At 41.0% G+C, this 19687-nt stretch overlaps 1 protein-coding gene across 1 annotated transcript in view; it reads left to right on the plus strand.

Moving 5' to 3' along the window:
* The first annotated feature begins 547 nt into the window (after positions 1–547).
* SUPT16H (FACT complex subunit SPT16) overlaps positions 548–19687 on the plus strand; it is a 42935-nt gene continuing 23795 nt past the window's right edge. The window contains exons 1-8 of the mRNA XM_051217249.1: positions 548–658; positions 703–792; positions 829–984; positions 1017–1316; positions 6066–6217; positions 7869–8041; positions 9657–9747; positions 15209–15314. Of these exons, the coding sequence (XP_051064614.1) occupies positions 590–658; positions 703–792; positions 829–984; positions 1017–1316; positions 6066–6217; positions 7869–8041; positions 9657–9747; positions 15209–15314 (1137 nt within the window). The 5' untranslated portion in view covers positions 548–589. The remainder of the gene's footprint in view (positions 659–702; positions 793–828; positions 985–1016; positions 1317–6065; positions 6218–7868; positions 8042–9656; positions 9748–15208; positions 15315–19687) is intronic.

A 19687-nucleotide genomic window follows, 5' to 3' on the forward strand; every position in this document is an offset into this window, starting at 1 on the left:
CTTTGGAGTGTAAACACTCCAGAGTATAAAATTCACTTGGTATTGTTTACGTGAATCTTCGCATTGATATTTAGGATTGCAACTGATCAGTCTCTATTGCCATATATGCATACTGCGCGTATCGCCTCGATATCGCCATAATTCACAGGCATTATAAGCAAAGATGGATAGTAAACAATATTAAGTGAATTTAAACTTCACCCTATTGCATAAGCAAGTGGCTATAAGGACTCGGTGGCTAACGAGATAACGCGACGGCGTTTGAAGCGAACGGCACTGAGTTGGAGTCCCAGGGTGCAAACCAACTCTGAGGTGCAGGTACATCCAGCCGATAAGTCACAAATAGGACGTGTGCCCATGGTTCCACTGCTAGCCATTATCCATCTTTGCTTATAAATCCAGAGTATTATTATCTGCTTTGAAAAAGTAAATAAACAACATAGAACATTGCAGGACTTATAATAAAATTTGCCTGGATATCGAAACGTAGAAAATATCAGTTCTTATATAATAAATTTTTCAACCAGGGATTGAAAATTGTAAATCTCGTTTAGCTCGCGCTTAAGTTTGATTTCTGAATTGCGCTACAATGTGCGCTCTGAACCTTGACATTGGTTCCTTCGAGAAGAGGATAGCTAAATTATATGCAGATTGGGAGGTAGAGACATAATTGATTCTTTACTGATTATTTCATATCTCAAGGATCTCAATAGTCAACTTCATGATGTAGAGTCTATAATTGTACCAGCTGGAAAAGTGGATAGTGTATACGGAAAAACCTTATCACTACACGTAAATTTTGTATTTTCACTCCTCATATATATACAGATGTGGCTTTTTGGATATGAGTTGCAAGACACTGTAATTGTATTCAATAAACAGTCGATGGTTGTGTTGTGTGGGAAAAAAAAGTTGGATTTTTTACATCCCTTAGAAAACCGTCATTTTGGCAACCGCACAGTCGTTCTAATCCCAAGAAACCCAGTAAGTTAGATGTAGAAATATATTTCGTGCAGGCTGACAAAGACAAGGCAGGCCTAAAGAAGCTAGTCGATTGTATCAAGTCCGGTGCAAAGAATAATAAAGTGGGTCACTTGGCCAAAGATAAGTTCATATCAGAGCTCACTGAATCCTTCATGTCATCCTTGCAAGAGGAAAAATTTCAACTTGTTGACATCTCTTACTCCATCAGTGAAATCCTAGCTACCAAGGATGAAACGGAATTAATACTGTTGAAAAAAGCTTGTGATATTACATGCAATCTTTTCACTAAACACTTAAAAGAGCAAATTATGGACGTCATTGACTCAGACAGAGTAAGCAATGGATTTTTGTTGTGCACAAAATAGTTATTCGTAGATTATTTGATATAGAACATCATGTGATTAGTATTGTTTTGTAATCATTCATGAACGATTTAAACTCAATATGTGCTGCCAAAGCGATAGAAAGTTCTCACAGCAATAGCCATGCTCGCACTATGTGTTCATATCTAAAAGGAAGAAGATCGTTAATGTTCTCTTGTTTGCACTAAGTAGCTAATTTATCTGTTCCGTCGATAGACAGCATGTTATCACCTTCAGGATAGTTAACTGCTGCCTGATGCCAAATATATATTGAGATAAACCCTATTAAAATCTAAGCTAGTAAATTAACGGGATTTGACTATTTTCCATCAGAAGTGAGGGATAAGTATGAACTATTCTAGTGTTTCGTGACATCGTAGTATTGAATATTGTTATTTAACAAGTACTTGGAAACCAAGTCTGTAAAATCAGCGTGCCAAAAATTATGTCGACGTACCGAGGTCTCTTGTTGATCACTAACGGTCGTTAAGGTTTTGATGATCTATGGTTGAATCTAGTAACATTGGATAGTTTTCATCATGGTGCCTGACTCCCCATTTTTACCTGTGACTATCGTAGGTATGCTCTTTGCACTAGCGCTTTGTGTGATTCAGAGATTGAAGTATTTGGTGACTGTGACTGAGTGTTAACAAATACTGCAGTTCTGCTTACTGAAAACTCCAATGAAATAGAGTATTTAAATAGTAATGATCCTGTTGTAGCTTTACAAAATGCTATGGTTGTATCCTATAGGCTCTACCAATCGACCATATGGGCCCCAGGAACCTAAAGAACAAATGGCGTGTAGGCCTATTGTTAGTCATCGGTTACCATAGAACTGCATCCCCTAACGTTGCTTCACTGTCTTGTGAATTAGACCTCTAGGTCAAAGGCTTGGGGTGTGGCCACCTAAGAAAACCACCTGCTTCGGTTTGGGCATCCAAGTGGTATCACAACCTACATACAAATCAAGTGACCTGTTTGGCGCATATGTATTCGGTGCCTCTTTTACTTATATTTGTGTTCAAGTAATTAGATAAGATGGTATTTCATAATTTACCTTTTCATTTCGAACCATGTCAATAATAGGAAACTGTTAATTCAGCTCATTTGGTGTACTTACTGACTTCATCCTCCTGTGTTTATATAGTCTGGAAACCTGGCCGATACTTGTCCCAGGTTCTGTTTTTATTACTAATGGACTCATGAAGCCGAAAGATCAATTGCCATTAATCTTCAAAATAAATCCAATAGTCAATGAAGTTCTCTGACTTAGAACCCCCCTTAGGCATTTCGCTTTGATGGGTTGCTGGGGTTCGGTCACGTCTTCGAAACATTAATCGTGTATGCCAGAATCACCAGGCTTGGAATGCTCAAGTTAAGTAGAGAGTGCATCGGTGACTGTTACGATTGGAAAAATGAACTCTTTCCGCTCACTGCCATTCGATTTCTTTTGAAAACTCAGTATTCTATAAATCAAAGTGTGCTTAATATGCATACCCTCTATGTGTTAAGTTTAAAAAAGTCATACCATAATTTATCTGTTGTCTTTATGCTTATCAGTGGATGGTAGAATTTTACGATAATTACTTCGTTTGGATGAGGATTTATGGAAGCTGGTACATGTATCACACGTCTCTTGTATCAATTGATTGTTTTTCGAAGCGAGAAAAGTAATTTCCATAGGCATAGAGAGTTCATCATTCGTTTAGGTGGCCGATGGGGACTCGTTGGTCGCAGGTCAGATAACGGGGACCGTCTACTGCAACTGTGCACAGACCACAACCTGTTTCTGGCTAGCACTGACTTTCGGCACAGTCATCGCCGATGTGCCACCTGGCGTCCTCCCTCTGCATCTCAAGCCTGGACTCAGATTGATCACATCACGATCAGCTACCGCTGGCGTGGTTGTGTACAAGACTGCCTCTCCTTTTGGAGTACCTATCTGGACTCTGACCATGCCTTGGTCTGCGCCAATCTCACCTTACTTTTCAGTGGACAACGAAGTGACCACCACCAAAAGATTGATGTTAGCAAGCTGGTTGCAACTTCTGTTGCAAATAAGTATCGAACCGAGCTAGACTCTAGGCTAGCTGCCACTCCACCGAAAAGTATAGATGAGCATTGGTTGCAATTGCATGACGCCATGAAAATGGCGGGTACAGTCAGTTGTGGGTTCGCGAAACGTCCCGCTTATAAGCACTGGGTTTCTGCAGGTTCCTTACAACTCATTGAAGCCCGTCGGTCTACTCCGGGTGACCGTGAGTTTGACCATAAACGAAGGATGTTACGTACTGAAATTGGGCAAAGCTTGTGTAAGGACCGAGAAGCCTGGTGGTCGAAGCGTGCTAATGAGCTGGAAGCAGCAGCTGCATCTGGTAATTACCGGAAGCTCTTCCAACTCATCCGAGCCACTGGCAGGAAGAAGTCTGGTGTGAGTGAAACAATCTGCGAGGATGATGGGATGCCAATCACTAACATCCATCGACGTCTTGGACGATGGGCAGAATTTTCTGAAGGGCAGTTCAACTGGCCTGCTGCTCCGGCAACATCGGTCAGACTGTCCTGCTCTCCATGGCCGGTGACGACTGATCCACCAAACGAGGAGGAAGTCCGCAAGGAACTCCAACTCTTGAAGCGTTACAAATCACCTGGCCCAGATGACTTACCTCTGGCTCTTTTTAAAGATGGTGGTGACTTTTTGACTAGGGAATTGACGACGTTGTTTACAAAGGTTTGGGAACTAGAGAGTGTATCAACGTCATGGAATGAGTCGATAGTTGTCCCTATCTTTAAAAGGGTTCACGTCGTTCCTGTAACAACTGTCGGGGATAAGTCTACTTCCGATTGCGTCCAAGCTATTGGCTTCCGTCATACTTCGTAGGTTGTTCAAAACCCGAGAGAGATTGACTCGCTAGCAGCAGGCTGGGTTTCGTTCTGGTTGAGGATGTATTGATCATATCTTCATCCTCCGCCAAATGTTAGAACACCGCCATACTTATCAAAGGCCAACAATCGTAGTGTTTCTTGACATCAGGGCTGCCTTCGATTCGTTGGACAGGGCTGTTCTCTGGGATTGTCTATTGAAGAAGGGTGTGCCTGAGAAGTTTATTAACATCCTAAAAGCCCTATATAAAAACACCTCAGGCAGAGTGAGGGCATACGACCACCTCTCTCCATTGTTCCATTCAAGCAATGGGGTTAGGCAGGGTTGCCCAATCTCACCATTCCTCTTCAACTTTGCCATCGATGACATTCTGGAAACAGCTCTGATGGATGTAAGTAATGGTGGTGTGGATCTGTTGCCTGGAGAAAGACTTCTCGACCTTGAGTATGCGGACGATATTGTCTTACTGTGCGATAATGCCCAAGGCATGCAATCCGCACTTAATCAGTTGGCAATCAGTGTACGTAGGTATGGTATGTGCTTTGCACCTTCCAAGTGCAAAGTACTTCTACAAGACTGGCAGGATTCCAATCCTGTACTCACCCTGGATGGTGAGCAGATAGACGTAGTCGAGAGGTTCGTGTATCTGGGTAGCTGCATAAGTACTGGCTGGGGTATGAGTGATGAGATCAATGCACGAACAGTGAAGGCCAGAGCGGCTTATCCCAATCTGGGCCACCTTTGGCGCCTTCGTGATGTTAGTCTGGCTGTAAAAGGTCGGATCTACAACGCGTCGGTGAGAGCAGTTTTGCTCTATGCTTGTGAAACCTGGCCTCTCCGAGTTGAGGACGTTAGACGACTCTCTGTGTTCGATCATCGCTGTCTCTGAAGGATTGCTGACATTCAGTGGCAACACCATGTCAGTAATGCAGAGGTTCGGCATCGTGTGTTCGGGCACAGAGATGATAATTCAATTGGTATCACTATGTTGAAACACCGACTTCGGTGGCTTGGATATGTTCTCCGAATGTCGTCCCAGAGAATTCCACGTCGTGCATTATTTGCCGATGCTAGAACTGGTCGAAAGAAGCGGAGAGGTGGTCAGTGCATGACATGGTGTCGTGGTATGAAAGAAAGCTGCAAAGGACTGGCCTCTGTCGGTCCTTCACGACTTCCTGGTTGGGGTCTAAGAGATGGTGCAACACAGTGGCTAGAGACGTTATCAGATATGGCTCAGAATAGAAGCCAGTGGCGATCCTCCGGTAACCTTCTTTTACTTTCTTTATAAAAAGTGGTTGTGTCTCCCTTACCTGAAAGACTTCTTCCGATTGTACCTTTGCGTTCCCTCATTACTACCACACTACCTTACACCAACCAATTCGTTATTGTTCTCTTTTTTTCTATTTCTCATCGAATTCTCATTGTTTTGTGTGGCGCATATATATTGGCGCTCTCTTGTACCAATATTTATGTGTTCAAATAAATAAATAAATGAAAACGTCTCTTGTATCAATATATGACGTTCATTGATAATTGGATTATGATTTAAACAAAGCATTAGCTTAGTCATATGTACGCATGATTTTATTTCATGAACTCACTGATTGCCAATTTATAGATATTGACTGAAATCCTTGAAATGCTACAAATTAAGTCAGCTGTTTGATACTGTCGATCAAGAAACTCAATTATTTGGATAAAGTCGACTATGTGATTGGTTATTAAACTAATCTTTGAGTAAGGTATAAACGTTATCTACTAAATTTGTATTTATCGTATGTTTGGAATCATTAAGTTGTAGCTTAATTTATTTTTTGGTACTTCATCTGTAGAAAGTTAAACATGAAAAGCTTTCTAGTGGTTGTCAAACCGCACTAAGAAACTCAAATATTCTGTCAGGCTTAGATCCTGATAATGTAGAAATGTGCTACGATCCAATTATTCAGAGTGGAGGAACGTATAATCTTAAATTTAGTATTGAAAGGTGAGTTTTTTATGCTTTTTCTCCTAATAATAATAATCTAAAATTCCACTAGTTTTGTGTTGCATTTAACATTTGCAAATCAAATCTCATTCTACTCATTTTAATCTTCACTATTTTATGTAATTTATCCGGTTATTCAGAGCAACGTAAGTTCATTTACTGTTTATCTCCCTGTTGATTGTGAAGACTATGTTAGTGCGGGTCATTCTACTCACTACTTACTGTTCTGGATTCTGCTCTCGAATGACAATTTTTCTGGATTTGAGTTGTTTTCCAGATTGTAGATAATCTGTTGACAAAACGCAATAATCGTCCTAAGTGATCAACGTAATTACTACTCCAAACTGTCACAGAAAAATCATATCGCTTTTCCTTGTTACTTCATTATATTTGTCTGTGATTGTTAATAGATTTTCAGTGGAAACTTCGAATCAATTCGACTAATGATATTTAAGAAATTTTTTCGGCTAACTACCTATTCTTTTCGTCATCTGGCTGTAAATGTTTTAAGAACGTAATGAACGTAATCAATAGTAACTGAAAATCAGTTATTCATTAAACACGCTTCTGAATACTCACTAGGATTAACTTAAGAATGGGAAACTCAAACCAAACTGATATTAATGAGTAAAAAGAAAGGTAAGGAAACTCTATATAAATCGTCAAAGACAATTTAAATGGAAGCAATTTTAGCACTTACCCAGTAAAATGCTGTTTGCTAGATTATTATTTGCTTATTTTTGGTCACCTCCATTCTTATTATTTAAAAGTAATAAGAAAATTTCACGCAAATGGTTTTTTTCACATTTAACACATTCTGCAGAATATCACTAGTCCCTGGCCCTCATATAAATAGTGTAGCTCGAAACTAAGTTTTGCACTTGTACGTCAGACAGAACAGTAATAATACGGCTATTTGATTAGTAACATTTCATTAAAATATTGCAATCACGAGGTTCTGTTTACCCTCAGTTCACCAGTCTTATTTATCACGTATGTACTTTCGTTACAGTTTACTGTTATTTTCTCCTTATTTTATATCTCTACTACGTAGATGTTATATGAGGACCGTACTTATTTTCGGATCCGCTAGTATAAATGTTTCATCACCGTGTAAAGATTAGATAGCATCTTATACTTGGCAAACTACTTCTTTCTACGGGTATATAATTTAACTGTGAAATCATCTTCCATAGGCACAGAGTGAAAGCACTTGATGACGTTGACGAAGAGATGAGTAGACCATGAGTAATATATATAAAGTTTTAACTCAGCACCTGACTGGTTTGTATTGTCAATCAGTTCGAGGCTTCAACTAATAGCTAAATTATACTACCAATTCTTTCATTCCAAATGTATGTTAAATACTCATAATTTAAGGGAGATTGTACATTTGTGATTCCTGACCACTTCCTCTATTGATTACCTATTTGTTCTTGGCAATTGATTAACTTTATTTATTATTGACTCGGCTGTTCTAGCGACTTAAAACTTTTAAAATGAACTGTGGAAGTTAGGATGATGTCTTACTAGTTTCCCACTAAAATGCTTTGTAGCTCACTTCAATTTATCATTCATTGGTTATACTTCTTGCTACTGAATATTAACTATGGAGATAATTTTATATATTTGTTCCTTGGAATTATTTTAGTGACACCCGGACTCTTCATTTCGGGATTATTATTTGCTCCTTAGGAGTGCGTTATCAGTCCTATTGTTCTAATGTAATCCGTTCTCTTATGGTCAATCCTACAGATGAGCAGTCCGCGAATTACACTTATTTACATGATCTATTTGATTGGTGTATAGAACAAATTAAACCGGGTAAGTATTCCAGGTCATATGTTTTATCATACATTACGTGCGCTTCTAAGTTTTCTTGTGTGCCTTGCCTGGCCTGTATAACTAGTACAAAGAGTTATTTTTTCATATAACCTTGATAAATATTTAATCTTATTCCATAATCCTAAAATGCCCGTAGAGTGGCGAAAAATTCACTTGTCTTACTGAAGCTGTATGTTGTATTCTTCAGAATCAAGTGAGTACACTTTTTTCTACAGTTCGTGTTTGTTTCTCACTGCTATCATTATAAATACTCTTAGGTTCCAGTGGCCATTTTTTGTAAACTGATAGGTTCTAATGAAATAACAAGATGTGGAATGCAACTCACTATTCATTTCGTTGATGTTCCTTAACTACAATTCGACCAGATATCTTCGTAAGAATAGTATGTTATTGTAACATGTGTTTATTTATTCGAGACTTCAACTTAAATAATGACTACAATTTCTGAAATTCCTCTAGTTGACTAGTTAAACTAATTTCTCCCAGTCAATAAGCGTCAGTCAGTCAGTCAGCTACAACGTAGGACCAGGCATATATATGCATCGGTCCAAGTTGCTATACCTCATTAACACAACAAGATGGACACCGAATTCATAAAAGTAAAATGAAATATAATTTAGTCTTTTGTGAAGTAAGAACAAGTTTACATGTATTTACTCTTATGTGTAGAATGAGGAGTTGATTTCCTCACTAAGGATTGTTAATCAACCGAGTGGAACAGTGAAAATTTGTCTGTGTTACTAGTCCATAAAACTACTCACTGTCACTGTATGCCGAATACGAAGTTATAGCTTTTTTTAAGTGGATAATGATGATGCTGTAAATCATTGACTCGAGATTCACGATAATAACTAACCATCGATCAAAGCCGCTCACGTTCAGTCACTATTTACCTTTCTTTTCTCATTTAACATTTTCGTAGCTTTTAAAGGAACATTTTTAGATTTCGATTGATATTGTTTATGCAGTGTTATGAAAATCTTCTAGGTTAATAAATCCACTTTTTTCCAAGGCCATTCATTATTTATATATCTGTTCCTCTACCAGTCATATATTTTCATTCATAGTTTGTGCATATATATGTAGATTTATTGGCTTATGGTGTTTAGTTTTCTGTTATTCACAGCCTGAAGAAACGTTGAAGTTTGATTAAAAACAGACATGTTAAGCGTTTTATCTTGATTATTAATGTGAATAACTAAATCACTAAGAATAATTTACGTGGAGCAACTTTAGGAGATACAAATACAAAGAGAATGAAGAGTTTTCTGCGTTCGCCGTTAAGTAAAGTCAGTTGTATTTCACCTTCCCATTACACCGTACCTATGTCACTCCACCATGCAATTCTCTCGTCATTTTCTTCGGGTATGTATGTATTGTCAGTCAGTCAGTCAGTCATACACACATACAAACCTGGTACATACGTGCATCGGTTCAAGTTGTCATATCCCATTAGCACAGAAAGATGAAATTGTCAGGACAATATTATACATATGGTTGAGTATGTAAAGACATTTTTGTACATGACAAGTATACAAGGTGGTTTGCATCGCAATGTTAAGATAAAATTTATTGCTTTTTCTCACTTTTATAGGTGTTAAAATATCAGATTTCTGTCAGGCTATTGCAAACAAAGTGTCGACTGAACGTCCTAAATTAGCTGAAAACCTCCTCCGCAACTACGGGTTAGTTTAATGTTTTAAGTTTATGATGTTCCTTCCTCATAGTTTAGAAGTATTTTTTCATATGGAAGATTATGGTAAACTCTTTAACTCGATTTAAGTAATTAAATCGAAACACTATATACATTGACTTTTGAATCCCTATCGAAGCACGGGCTTATTAGTTGAAGTATTAGATTTTAGAAGCTAAGTTACAGGTTTGATCTCTGCATTTCCTTCGGGTTGAATAGTTGCGTAAATAAATGTAAGTGTTGCTCAAGCCCGTATAAATAAACGTTTACTTGCTAAACATTTGTTATCATGGAGGCTTAGTCAACTTTTGTGCCAAATGTACAATTTATAGCTCAGTGTATCTGTTACCTTTCAGGCATGATAGACGACGATGTATGTACTCAGTCACCACTTCCCTGTTGTTTTTGAATTATCAGTAACCATTGTTGCTTAGAATAATCTCTTCACTTGTCGTCTCTCATCATCTCTTCATATCGTCCTTACCAAAGTGGTTGTTTTGTTGCTAAAACCTGTTGTATCTATATAGCATAATAGTTTATTTCCACTAACTTTTTAGGATCTACAGAAAAAATTATCGCTTTGTAAGAAGGTATTGCTCCTCTTCTACCCTATATTTTCCAAAATTCCTTTTGGCTTCTTAATAACTACAATGCCCGGGTTGAGTGAGAAGGATACATAATAACAGTTCCTGTTCTAACTATTTTAATAGTCTTTATTACAAATAGTTACCCAAGTCTGATATAGTAGTGATCTCTACTCCCGTATCTAACTGTAAACAGTGAGATGATTTCCTACTCAAAGGTCCGCTTTGACGTGAGAGCTGGAAACTTAACAACTTACCAATCATTTTGATGTTTGACTTGTTTCTTGATCTCAATCGTGTTTTCGATTCGCCACAATGATGATTCTAAAAGTGCTAGGAAATATAGATTGACGAAATTGCTATTTGTAGGGACATAATTTTTACTGCTAGTTTATTTATTTATTTGAACACATAAATATTGGTACAAGAGAGCGCCAATATATATGCGCCACACAAAACAATGAGAATTCGATGAGAAATAGAAAAAAAGAGAACAATAACGAATTGGTTGGTGTAAGGTAGTGTGGTAGTAATGAGGGAACGCAAAGGTACAATCGGAAGAAGTCTTTCAGGTAAGGGAGACACAACCACTTTTTATAAAGAAAGTAAAAGAAGGTTACCGGAGGATCGCCACTGGCTTCTATTCTGAGCCATATCTGATAACGTCTCTAGCCACTGTGTTGCACCATCTCTTAGACCCCAACCAGGAAGTCGTGAAGGACCGACAGAGGCCAGTCCTTTGCAGCTTTCTTTCATACCACGACACCATGTCATGCACTGACCACCTCTCCGCTTCTTTCGACCAGTTCTAGCATCGGCAAATAATGCACGACGTGGAATTCTCTGGGACGACATTCGGAGAACATATCCAAGCCACCGAAGTCGGTGTTTCAACATAGTGATACCAATTGAATTATCATCTCTGTGCCCGAACACACGATGCCGAACCTCTGCATTACTGACATGGTGTTGCCACTGAATGTCAGCAATCCTTCAGAGACAGCGATGATCGAACACAGAGAGTCGTCTAACGTCCTCAACTCAGAGAGGCCAGGTTTCACAAGCATAGAGCAAAACTGCTCTCACCGACGCGTTGTAGATCCGACCTTTTACAGCCAGACTAACATCACGAAGGCGCCAAAGGTGGCCCAGATTAGGATAAGCCGCTCTGGCCTTCACTGTTCGTGCATTGATCTCATCACTCATACCCCAGCCAGTACTTATGCAGCTACCCAGATACACGAACCTCTCGACTACGTCTATCTGCTCACCATCCAGGGTGAGTACAGGATTGGAATCCTGCCAGTCTTGTAGAAGTACTTTGCACTTGGAAGGTGCAAAGCACATACCATACCTACGTACACTGATTGCCAACTGATTAAGTGCGGATTGCATGCCTTGGCCATTATCGCACGGTAAGACAATATCATCCGCATACTCAAGGTCGAGAAGTCTTTCTCCAGGCAACAGATCCACACCACCATTACTTACATCCATCAGAGCTGTTTCCAGAATGTCATCGATGGCAAAGTTGAAGAGGAATGGTGAGATTGGGCAACCCTGCCTAACCCCATTGCTTGAATGGAACAATGGAGAGAGGTGGTCGTATGCCCTCACTCTGCCTGAGGTGTTTTTATATAGGGCTTTTAGGATGTTAATAAACTTCTCAGGCACACCCTTCTTCAATAGACAATCCCAGAGAACAGCCCTGTCCAACGAATCGAAGGCAGCCCTGATGTCAAGAAACACTACGATTGTTGGCCTTTGATAAGTATGGCGGTGTTCTAACATTTGGCGGAGGATGAAGATATGATCAATACATCCTCAACCAGAACGAAACCCAGCCTGCTGCTAGCGAGTCAATCTCTCTCGGGTTTTGAACAACCTACGAAGTATGACGGAAGCCAATAGCTTGGACGCAATCGGAAGTAGACTTATCCCCCGACAGTTGTTACAGGAACGACGTGAACCCTTTTAAAGATAGGGACAACTATCGACTCATTCCATGACGTTGATACACTCTCTAGTTCCCAAACCTTTGTAAACAACGTCGTCAATTCCCTAGTCAAAAAGTCACCACCATCTTTAAAAAGAGCCAGAGGTAAGTCATCTGGGCCAGGTGATTTGTAACGCTTCAAGAGTTGGAGTTCCTTGCGGACTTCCTCCTCGTTTGGTGGATCAGTCGTCACCGGCCATGGAGAGCAGGACAGTCTGACCGATGTTGCCGGAGCAGCAGGCCAGTTGAACTGCCCTTCAGAAAATTCTGCCCATCGTCCAAGACGTCGATGGATGTTAGTGATTGGCATCCCATCATCCTCGCAGATTGTTTCACTCACACCAGACTTCTTCCTGCCAGTGGCTCGGATGAGTTGGAAGAGCTTCCGGTAATTACCAGATGCAGCTGCTGCTTCCAGCTCATTAGCACGCTTCGACCACCAGGCTTCTCGGTCCTTACACAAGCTTTGCCCAATTTCAGTACGTAACATCCTTCGTTTATGGTCAAACTCACGGTCACCCGGAGTAGACCGACGGGCTTCAATGAGTTGTAAGGAACCTGCAGAAACCCAGTGCTTATAAGCGGGACGTTTCGCGAACCCACAACTGACTGTACCCGCCATTTTCATGGCGTCATGCAATTGCAACCAATGCTCATCTATACTTTTCGGTGGAGTGGCAGCTAGCCTAGAGTCTAGCTCGGTTCGATACTTATTTGCAACAGAAGTTGCAACCAGCTTGCTAACATCAATCTTTTGGTGGTGGTCACTTCGTTGTCCACTGAAAAGTAAGGTGAGATTGGCGCAGACCAAGGCATGGTCAGAGTCCAGATAGGTACTCCAAAAGGAGAGGCAGTCTTGTACACAACCACGCCAGCGGTAGCTGATCGTGATGTGATCAATCTGAGTCCAGGCTTGAGATGCAGAGGGAGGACGCCAGGTGGCACATCGGCGATGACTGTGCCGAAAGTCAGTGCTAGCCAGAAACAGGTTGTGGTCTGTGCACAGTTGCAGTAGACGGTCCCCGTTATCTGACCTGCGACCAACGAGTCCCCATCGGCCACCTAAACGACTCTCTTCTGTGCCTAGACGCCCGACCTGAGCATTCAAGTCTCCGGCTAGTACTACAATATCTGTTGAACACACTTTCTGGAGAACAGATAACTGGTAGTAAAGCTCATTCTTGTTTGCATCCGGGCTGAGATCTGTCGGGGCATAGGCGGAAATGACGAAAAGACATCGTTTCTCACGCCGATTTCTTCTCACTTTGATGGAACTTTCTAATCTAACAGCACATAACCGAGTGTTAATGGGGATCTAATTGAATGGTGCTGCCTCTACTCTAGCGCTTAGTGCGACACCAACGGCAGCAAGATCAGACGATGATGCCTTACGGTCCCCAGATAAGCGCACGTAAGACAAGCTTTTCGAAGCGACAGATGGAGAGCGAATTTGTAGTACTTCACCAGAGTCTTGAATACGGGTCTCGGATAGACAGCAGAGATCGATATTGAGACTTTCCAAAGACATAGCCAGCCCTATCTGTTGACCAACATGCATAAGTGTGCGAACGTTGAAGGCAGCCAGTTTGAGTGGCGCACGTGGTTTCAGAAAAACTGCTTCAGTACTCATATTCAGTGGTAACATACAATTTTAAACCGGACAGTGACTCGAGAACGTTTAGATAGAGCCGAATTTCCACCAAAGACGAGCCGCTGTATAAGTATAAAAGAGGGTGATTAATGTGGTAAATAATAATAATAATAATAATAATAATAATAATAATAATAATAATAATAATAATAATAATAATAATAATAATAAGTTGAATCATCCGATTGTTACTCGAAGCGAGAAAAATAGTTTCCATAGATATAGAGTTCATCATTTGCGTGCGGGCTGCGATACTGCCCGGGTGCCCAAACCGAAGCAGGTGGTTTTCCCAGGGGGCCACACCACGAGTCTTTGACCTAAAGATCTAACCCACAAGGCAGTGGAACATCGTATGGAGATGCAGTCCCATGGTAGCCGGTGACCAACGATTGGTTCATACGCCATTTGTTCCCTCAGGATACTGGAGCCCATGTGCACCATTAATTTGGAATCAGGGTTTTCCAACTCCCCTAGGTATATCCTCTATATCCATCAATATAGTAGAAGCGCCTGACATTCGCTTTTCGTCCTCTCAATTTCGTAAACAACACTCCCGCCAAGAAAAGGCAATGAGTAGGACTTCCCTGGCAGAGGCTATATACGCGTGGCCGTGTGGGAGCGTTTCGAGAGGGAGAGCGAACTCTCGCCACTCTTGGCCATACTAGGGCATTTGGAGGCTAGTGGGGAAATATTATTCTTTGGTATTGTAGTAGAAGTGCAAATGTCAACTAATACGACCTTGTTTGATCAAAATGAATATTTCCCCTCGATTGACTACCGTTAAGTGTACAGCAGTTTTGTATAAATTCATCTACGATTTTCTTTTTATTCAAGTGGTTTACTCGTGAATTACAGCATCAGAAAACCATTGAGAGTATGACAATTTGAACAGCGGCAAGTTATTAGGAGATTTGCGAGAATATTGGCAAGTGCATGAAACTTTATAAAATAAATTACAAACGAATGTAAATTTTCCTAGTTGTTTTCAAAGGACGGAGCTCTTCCATCATGTTTTTTTGACTAATGTATCATTGACTTAGTTTCAAATGTTCCTTTGTTCATAGTATTCTGTGATGGTCATAGTTTTTGGGTAAACAGATATTTCAATCAATCTGGTTCTACTTGTTATCATGTCACGATGAATGCTGGCAAAAGTTTTTTAAATAAATCTTTTGATAGCTTAGTGGTACCCACTTACACTGTGTACAATTTTTTTCTCTAGATTTGTAACGGGGATTGAATTTCGAGACAGTAATTTATTATTATCACCTAAATCTGCATCAACATTTCGTCGAGGAATGACACTGAATTTCAATTTAGGCTTCCAGGTTAGTCGTTTAAAGTGAATTCGTACCTAACTATATGTGTGCGCATCCCATCGTAAAATAGATTTTCATGTGTTGTATTTTTGTTTGTTAACTTTCTCCAAATTAAACTGAGTTTACGTTATTACACAATCATATGAAAAGTTAATAATTGATTGCTATGGCGCATGAAACTGATCTCATCACCTAAAGACTGAAAGTTTACTGATAGCTTCTCATTCATCTGGGTTGGTTACACCAATTAATGTTCATCAATTTTTACGCTATTATACATTAGTCTTATTGATTTAATGTCTAGAAAGGCAATGAAAGTTTGACCGCTAAACAATCCGGCTCAGGGAACATAGAACTTCGATGATGATGATTTATTATCCAGTAATTGTTTTGTCAACTTCAATTACCACTGAAACGATGTCGTAATACAGTCAAGCCAAGATGCTTACGAAATCTAATTTTCCATTCAGTTTCACCTAAAATGGAAGGATATTTTTTAGCACCATCATTATCCTGTTCCCGTTCTTTATTTTCTGGAAGTAATTTTCATGGGATTATAATTTATGGACAAACCCATCGTATTTCAGATAGTACATCTTGGATTTAGCGCAAAATCAATTTGTCCTCAAAACGAAATAGTAGTCTGGCATTATGACTAATGTTATTTCGTTATGGGAACTGTATTTCTAATTACTAACCCGAAATCCTGATCCCTCACATTAATTCATAACCTTATTTACAGTTCAATACGTGACTAGAGCTTTCCAAGGTCGCTTAACTATTCGTCAAATGTCATCTGAACATTGTGGTGTCATCGCAGTTTTTATCCCATTATTATGATGGATTTTGATAAACCTTTTTGTTTCACGTCGTTTCCCCTATTGCTCGTGATGTTTTTGGTAAAGCATATTAAAATTTTTGTGGCCCGATGATCTGGCTCCGATTTGGATGAACTTTTGAATATGTTATGAACAAATTTTCTATTTAACTCCCTATATAACCTAGGCTCACCCTAACCCCGTTTGTGTGACGGTGGTAATAAGAAGCTAGATACGGGTTGTATTGGAGAAACTTGTTTCAAGCATTCGCTTGCCCGGATAGACATTCAGACTAAGAAGCGGAGCGGAGAAGGCGAGTGAACCAACTCGATTTGACCAAGCATGACCCGATAATTACAGTTAGAAAAAAATAAGTTATAGACATGTGATGAGTAGGATAAGCAATACATACACATACGTTCATATAAAAACAGTCAAAGTTGATAAGCGAATAATTACCAGGGTCAAAATGTGACCTGAAAAAAGATAATTCAGTGTGTGTACAGGCACATAAGTGCATCGGTTTAAGTTGCTATACCCAATTAGCACAACAAGATGAACACCGAATTCATAGTAGTTACTTCAATGATAGTGATATTTTATTTTAATACATAGATATTGGTACAATGAGGCACCAAATACATATGCGCCACACTGATCTCATTCGATATGTGTGAGGGCTGTGATACTGCCCGGGTGCCCAAACCGAAGCAGGTGGTTTTCTTAGGGGGCCACACCCCGAGCCTTTGACCTAAAGATCTAACCCACAAGGCAGTGGAGCATCGTATGGAGATGCAGTCCCATGGTAGCCGGTGACCAACGATTGGTTCATACGCCATTTGTTCCCGCAGGATATTGGTCCCGACCGAAGCTGCTACCTTGACGCGGTGGTTGGGCTTGCCTATCATAATGACCCAACCGAGCTATATTGGCTGGAACATATGTTCCTGTAGGTTCTACCATGCCAGGCAGGTCGATTGGTGAACAATAAGACTAAAAGCAGCAACTCAAGGTCTGAGGGCGAAGTCGTACTGCTGACTGTAGAGGGGTGTGACAGCAGTAAGGTGTTTCCTTCAGACAACCAGCATGACAGCGATGCTGCCTTCCCACATGGAGGGGTGGGGTCAGAAAAGGTCGACCCTAAAAATGCACACCTCACCTTACCTCACGGATTTCCGTCTCCGGCGGTAAGGCCCTTTGAAGAACGGAGCTAACACGTCAAAAACCTTTCACAAAAAGGCCGTGCGCGACCGGCCTCAAGCAGTTTTCCCTTGGACTCTGCGGTCACGCTGCCAGGTCGTTAAGACCAACACTAATCCAATTTCCTTTTCAGGTTCCTCAAGAAATACCCTCCCACGGTGTGGGCAGCCGGGAAGTGATATCAGCCCTCATACCCGTAACAGCACAAGAGACCAAGGTGGTCACATTCAAATCCTTCCTACACCTCCTAATACCTCTCTTATCCTCCCGACTAACCCTCCTCACGTCTCTTTATCACCTCGCACCGCTAGGGCAAACGATTCGAGTACGTGGAACGCCATTCCTGGTCTCCTGAAACCACGCTCTAAACTACACGTAGGAACACGTAGGAACACTGTGCCAAATAGGACAGCAGGCTTCCTTAGCTAGGACTTTAGAATCTCGCGCCATCGATGTGTACTGCGTCTCCGAAACGCGCATACAGGATCCGAGTAGCGTCATTCATTTGACCTCACCATGCCAAAATAAAGAACCGACTCGATTTACGCTTGTATCTGGAAGCCCTGATTCTGCTTCCCGTGGCCTCGCCGGCGTAGGTGTAGCATTGAGTTCTAGGGCAGAACTAGCTCTCTTAGAGTGGATCCCAGTAGACAGCCGTTTGTGCGCTGTCCGACTGAACGGAACAGTAAGAATCCGGAAAGACAGGGACACTCGTCGTTGCCTCTTCGTCGTCTCTGCTTATTCTCCCACTGACTGCAGCGCAGATGATGTAAAAGACGAGTTTTACAGAAAGCTTTCGGACCTTCTCCGAAAAGCTAAGCGCTCGGATGTAGTAATAGTGGCTGGTGACTTTAATGCTCAAGTAGGTAAACTAAGCGATAAGGAAAGACACCTAGGTGGATCTTATGGTGTCGTGGCTCAAAGAACAGATAATGGCGATCGTCTGTTGCAGCTATGCTCAGATAACCGCCTGTTCCTTGCAAATACTAACTTTAAGCATAAGGAAAAACATCTTTTAACATGGCGATCCCCTAATTCGTCCCAACGTTGGACCCAAATAGATCACATCGCTATCAGCCACCGATGGAGGGGCTCGATAGAAGACTGTCGCTCATTCTGGAGCACATGCCTAGATTCAGATCATGCTCTGGTGCGAGCGCGTATTTGCTTGCGTCTTACTGGATGTAGGAAAGACGCAGCAAGGAAACGTCTTAGGGGCCTACTTAATGATAGTCAAGCTAAGAGTATATTTCAGGAACAACTAGGAAAACAGTTAGGCAGCCATGTATGTGATGCCCACCCCGATGCAGTATGGAATGATATCTGAAAAGCTGTGGAAACAGCAGTGATATCTGCTAGTAAGGTAAACCAGAAGGTTAGGGAGCAACACTGGATCTCAGCAGCATCTATCGCACTGATAGATGCTCGAAAACTCATTCCACCTGGCTCTGAACATAATGAAGAGCGGAGTCAGCTTAAGCGCAAGCTGACAAGAAGTCTACGCAATGATCGCGAACAGTGGTGGGTAGCGAAAGCAAGAGAGATGGAAAAGGCAGCGGCAATAGGTAATAGCAGACAATTGTTCAGACTCGTTAAGGAAACCGGAATTAGGAACCCGACCGTTAGCGAAACAATCTCAGAGAAAGATGGACATATTATTCATTCTCAATCCAGGAGATTGGATCGATGGGCAGAACATTTTAGGGATCAGTTCAACTGGCCTTCAGCCACACTTCGGTTTCCCACGATCTCTAGTCAACCTGAATGGCAAGTTAATGTAGGTCCTCCGTCCCTTTACGAAGTTGAAAAAGCTATAGGAAATCTGAAACGAGGGAGAGCAGCAGGCCCTGACAGGTTTACTCCTGAGATTTTTAAGGATGGTGGTCCAGTATTAGCATTGAGATTAACCGAGGTCTTAGGTAGAATTTGGGAACTGGACGTAATCCCATCTGACTGGTCTCAATCACTGATTGTGCCAGTCTATAAGAAAGGACAAAAGTCCTCTTGTGACAATCACAGAGGAATCAGTTTGACTAATATAGTGTCTAAAATATTAGCCTCAATAATACTTCGGGGCCTAATCAAATCTCATGAAGAGCAGATTAGAGAAAACCAGGCCGGTTTTCGACCTGGACGTGGTTGTATAGATCAGATATTCACACTACGTCAGGTTCTAAAACACAGACACTCGTTCAGACGCCCCACAATGGTAGTATTTTTCGACCTTAAGGCGGCATTCGACTCTGTTGATCGTGAGGTTCTATGGCAGTGTTTGTCACTGAAAGGAGTACCAAAGAAGTACATTAACCTTATAAAGGCTCTCTACTCGAACACAACTGGTAGAGTGAGAGCTTATGGCGAACT

This window comes from Schistosoma haematobium, chromosome 5, assembly GCF_000699445.3.
Source record: "Schistosoma haematobium chromosome 5, whole genome shotgun sequence".
NCBI classification, from domain to species: domain Eukaryota; kingdom Metazoa; phylum Platyhelminthes; class Trematoda; order Strigeidida; family Schistosomatidae; genus Schistosoma; species Schistosoma haematobium.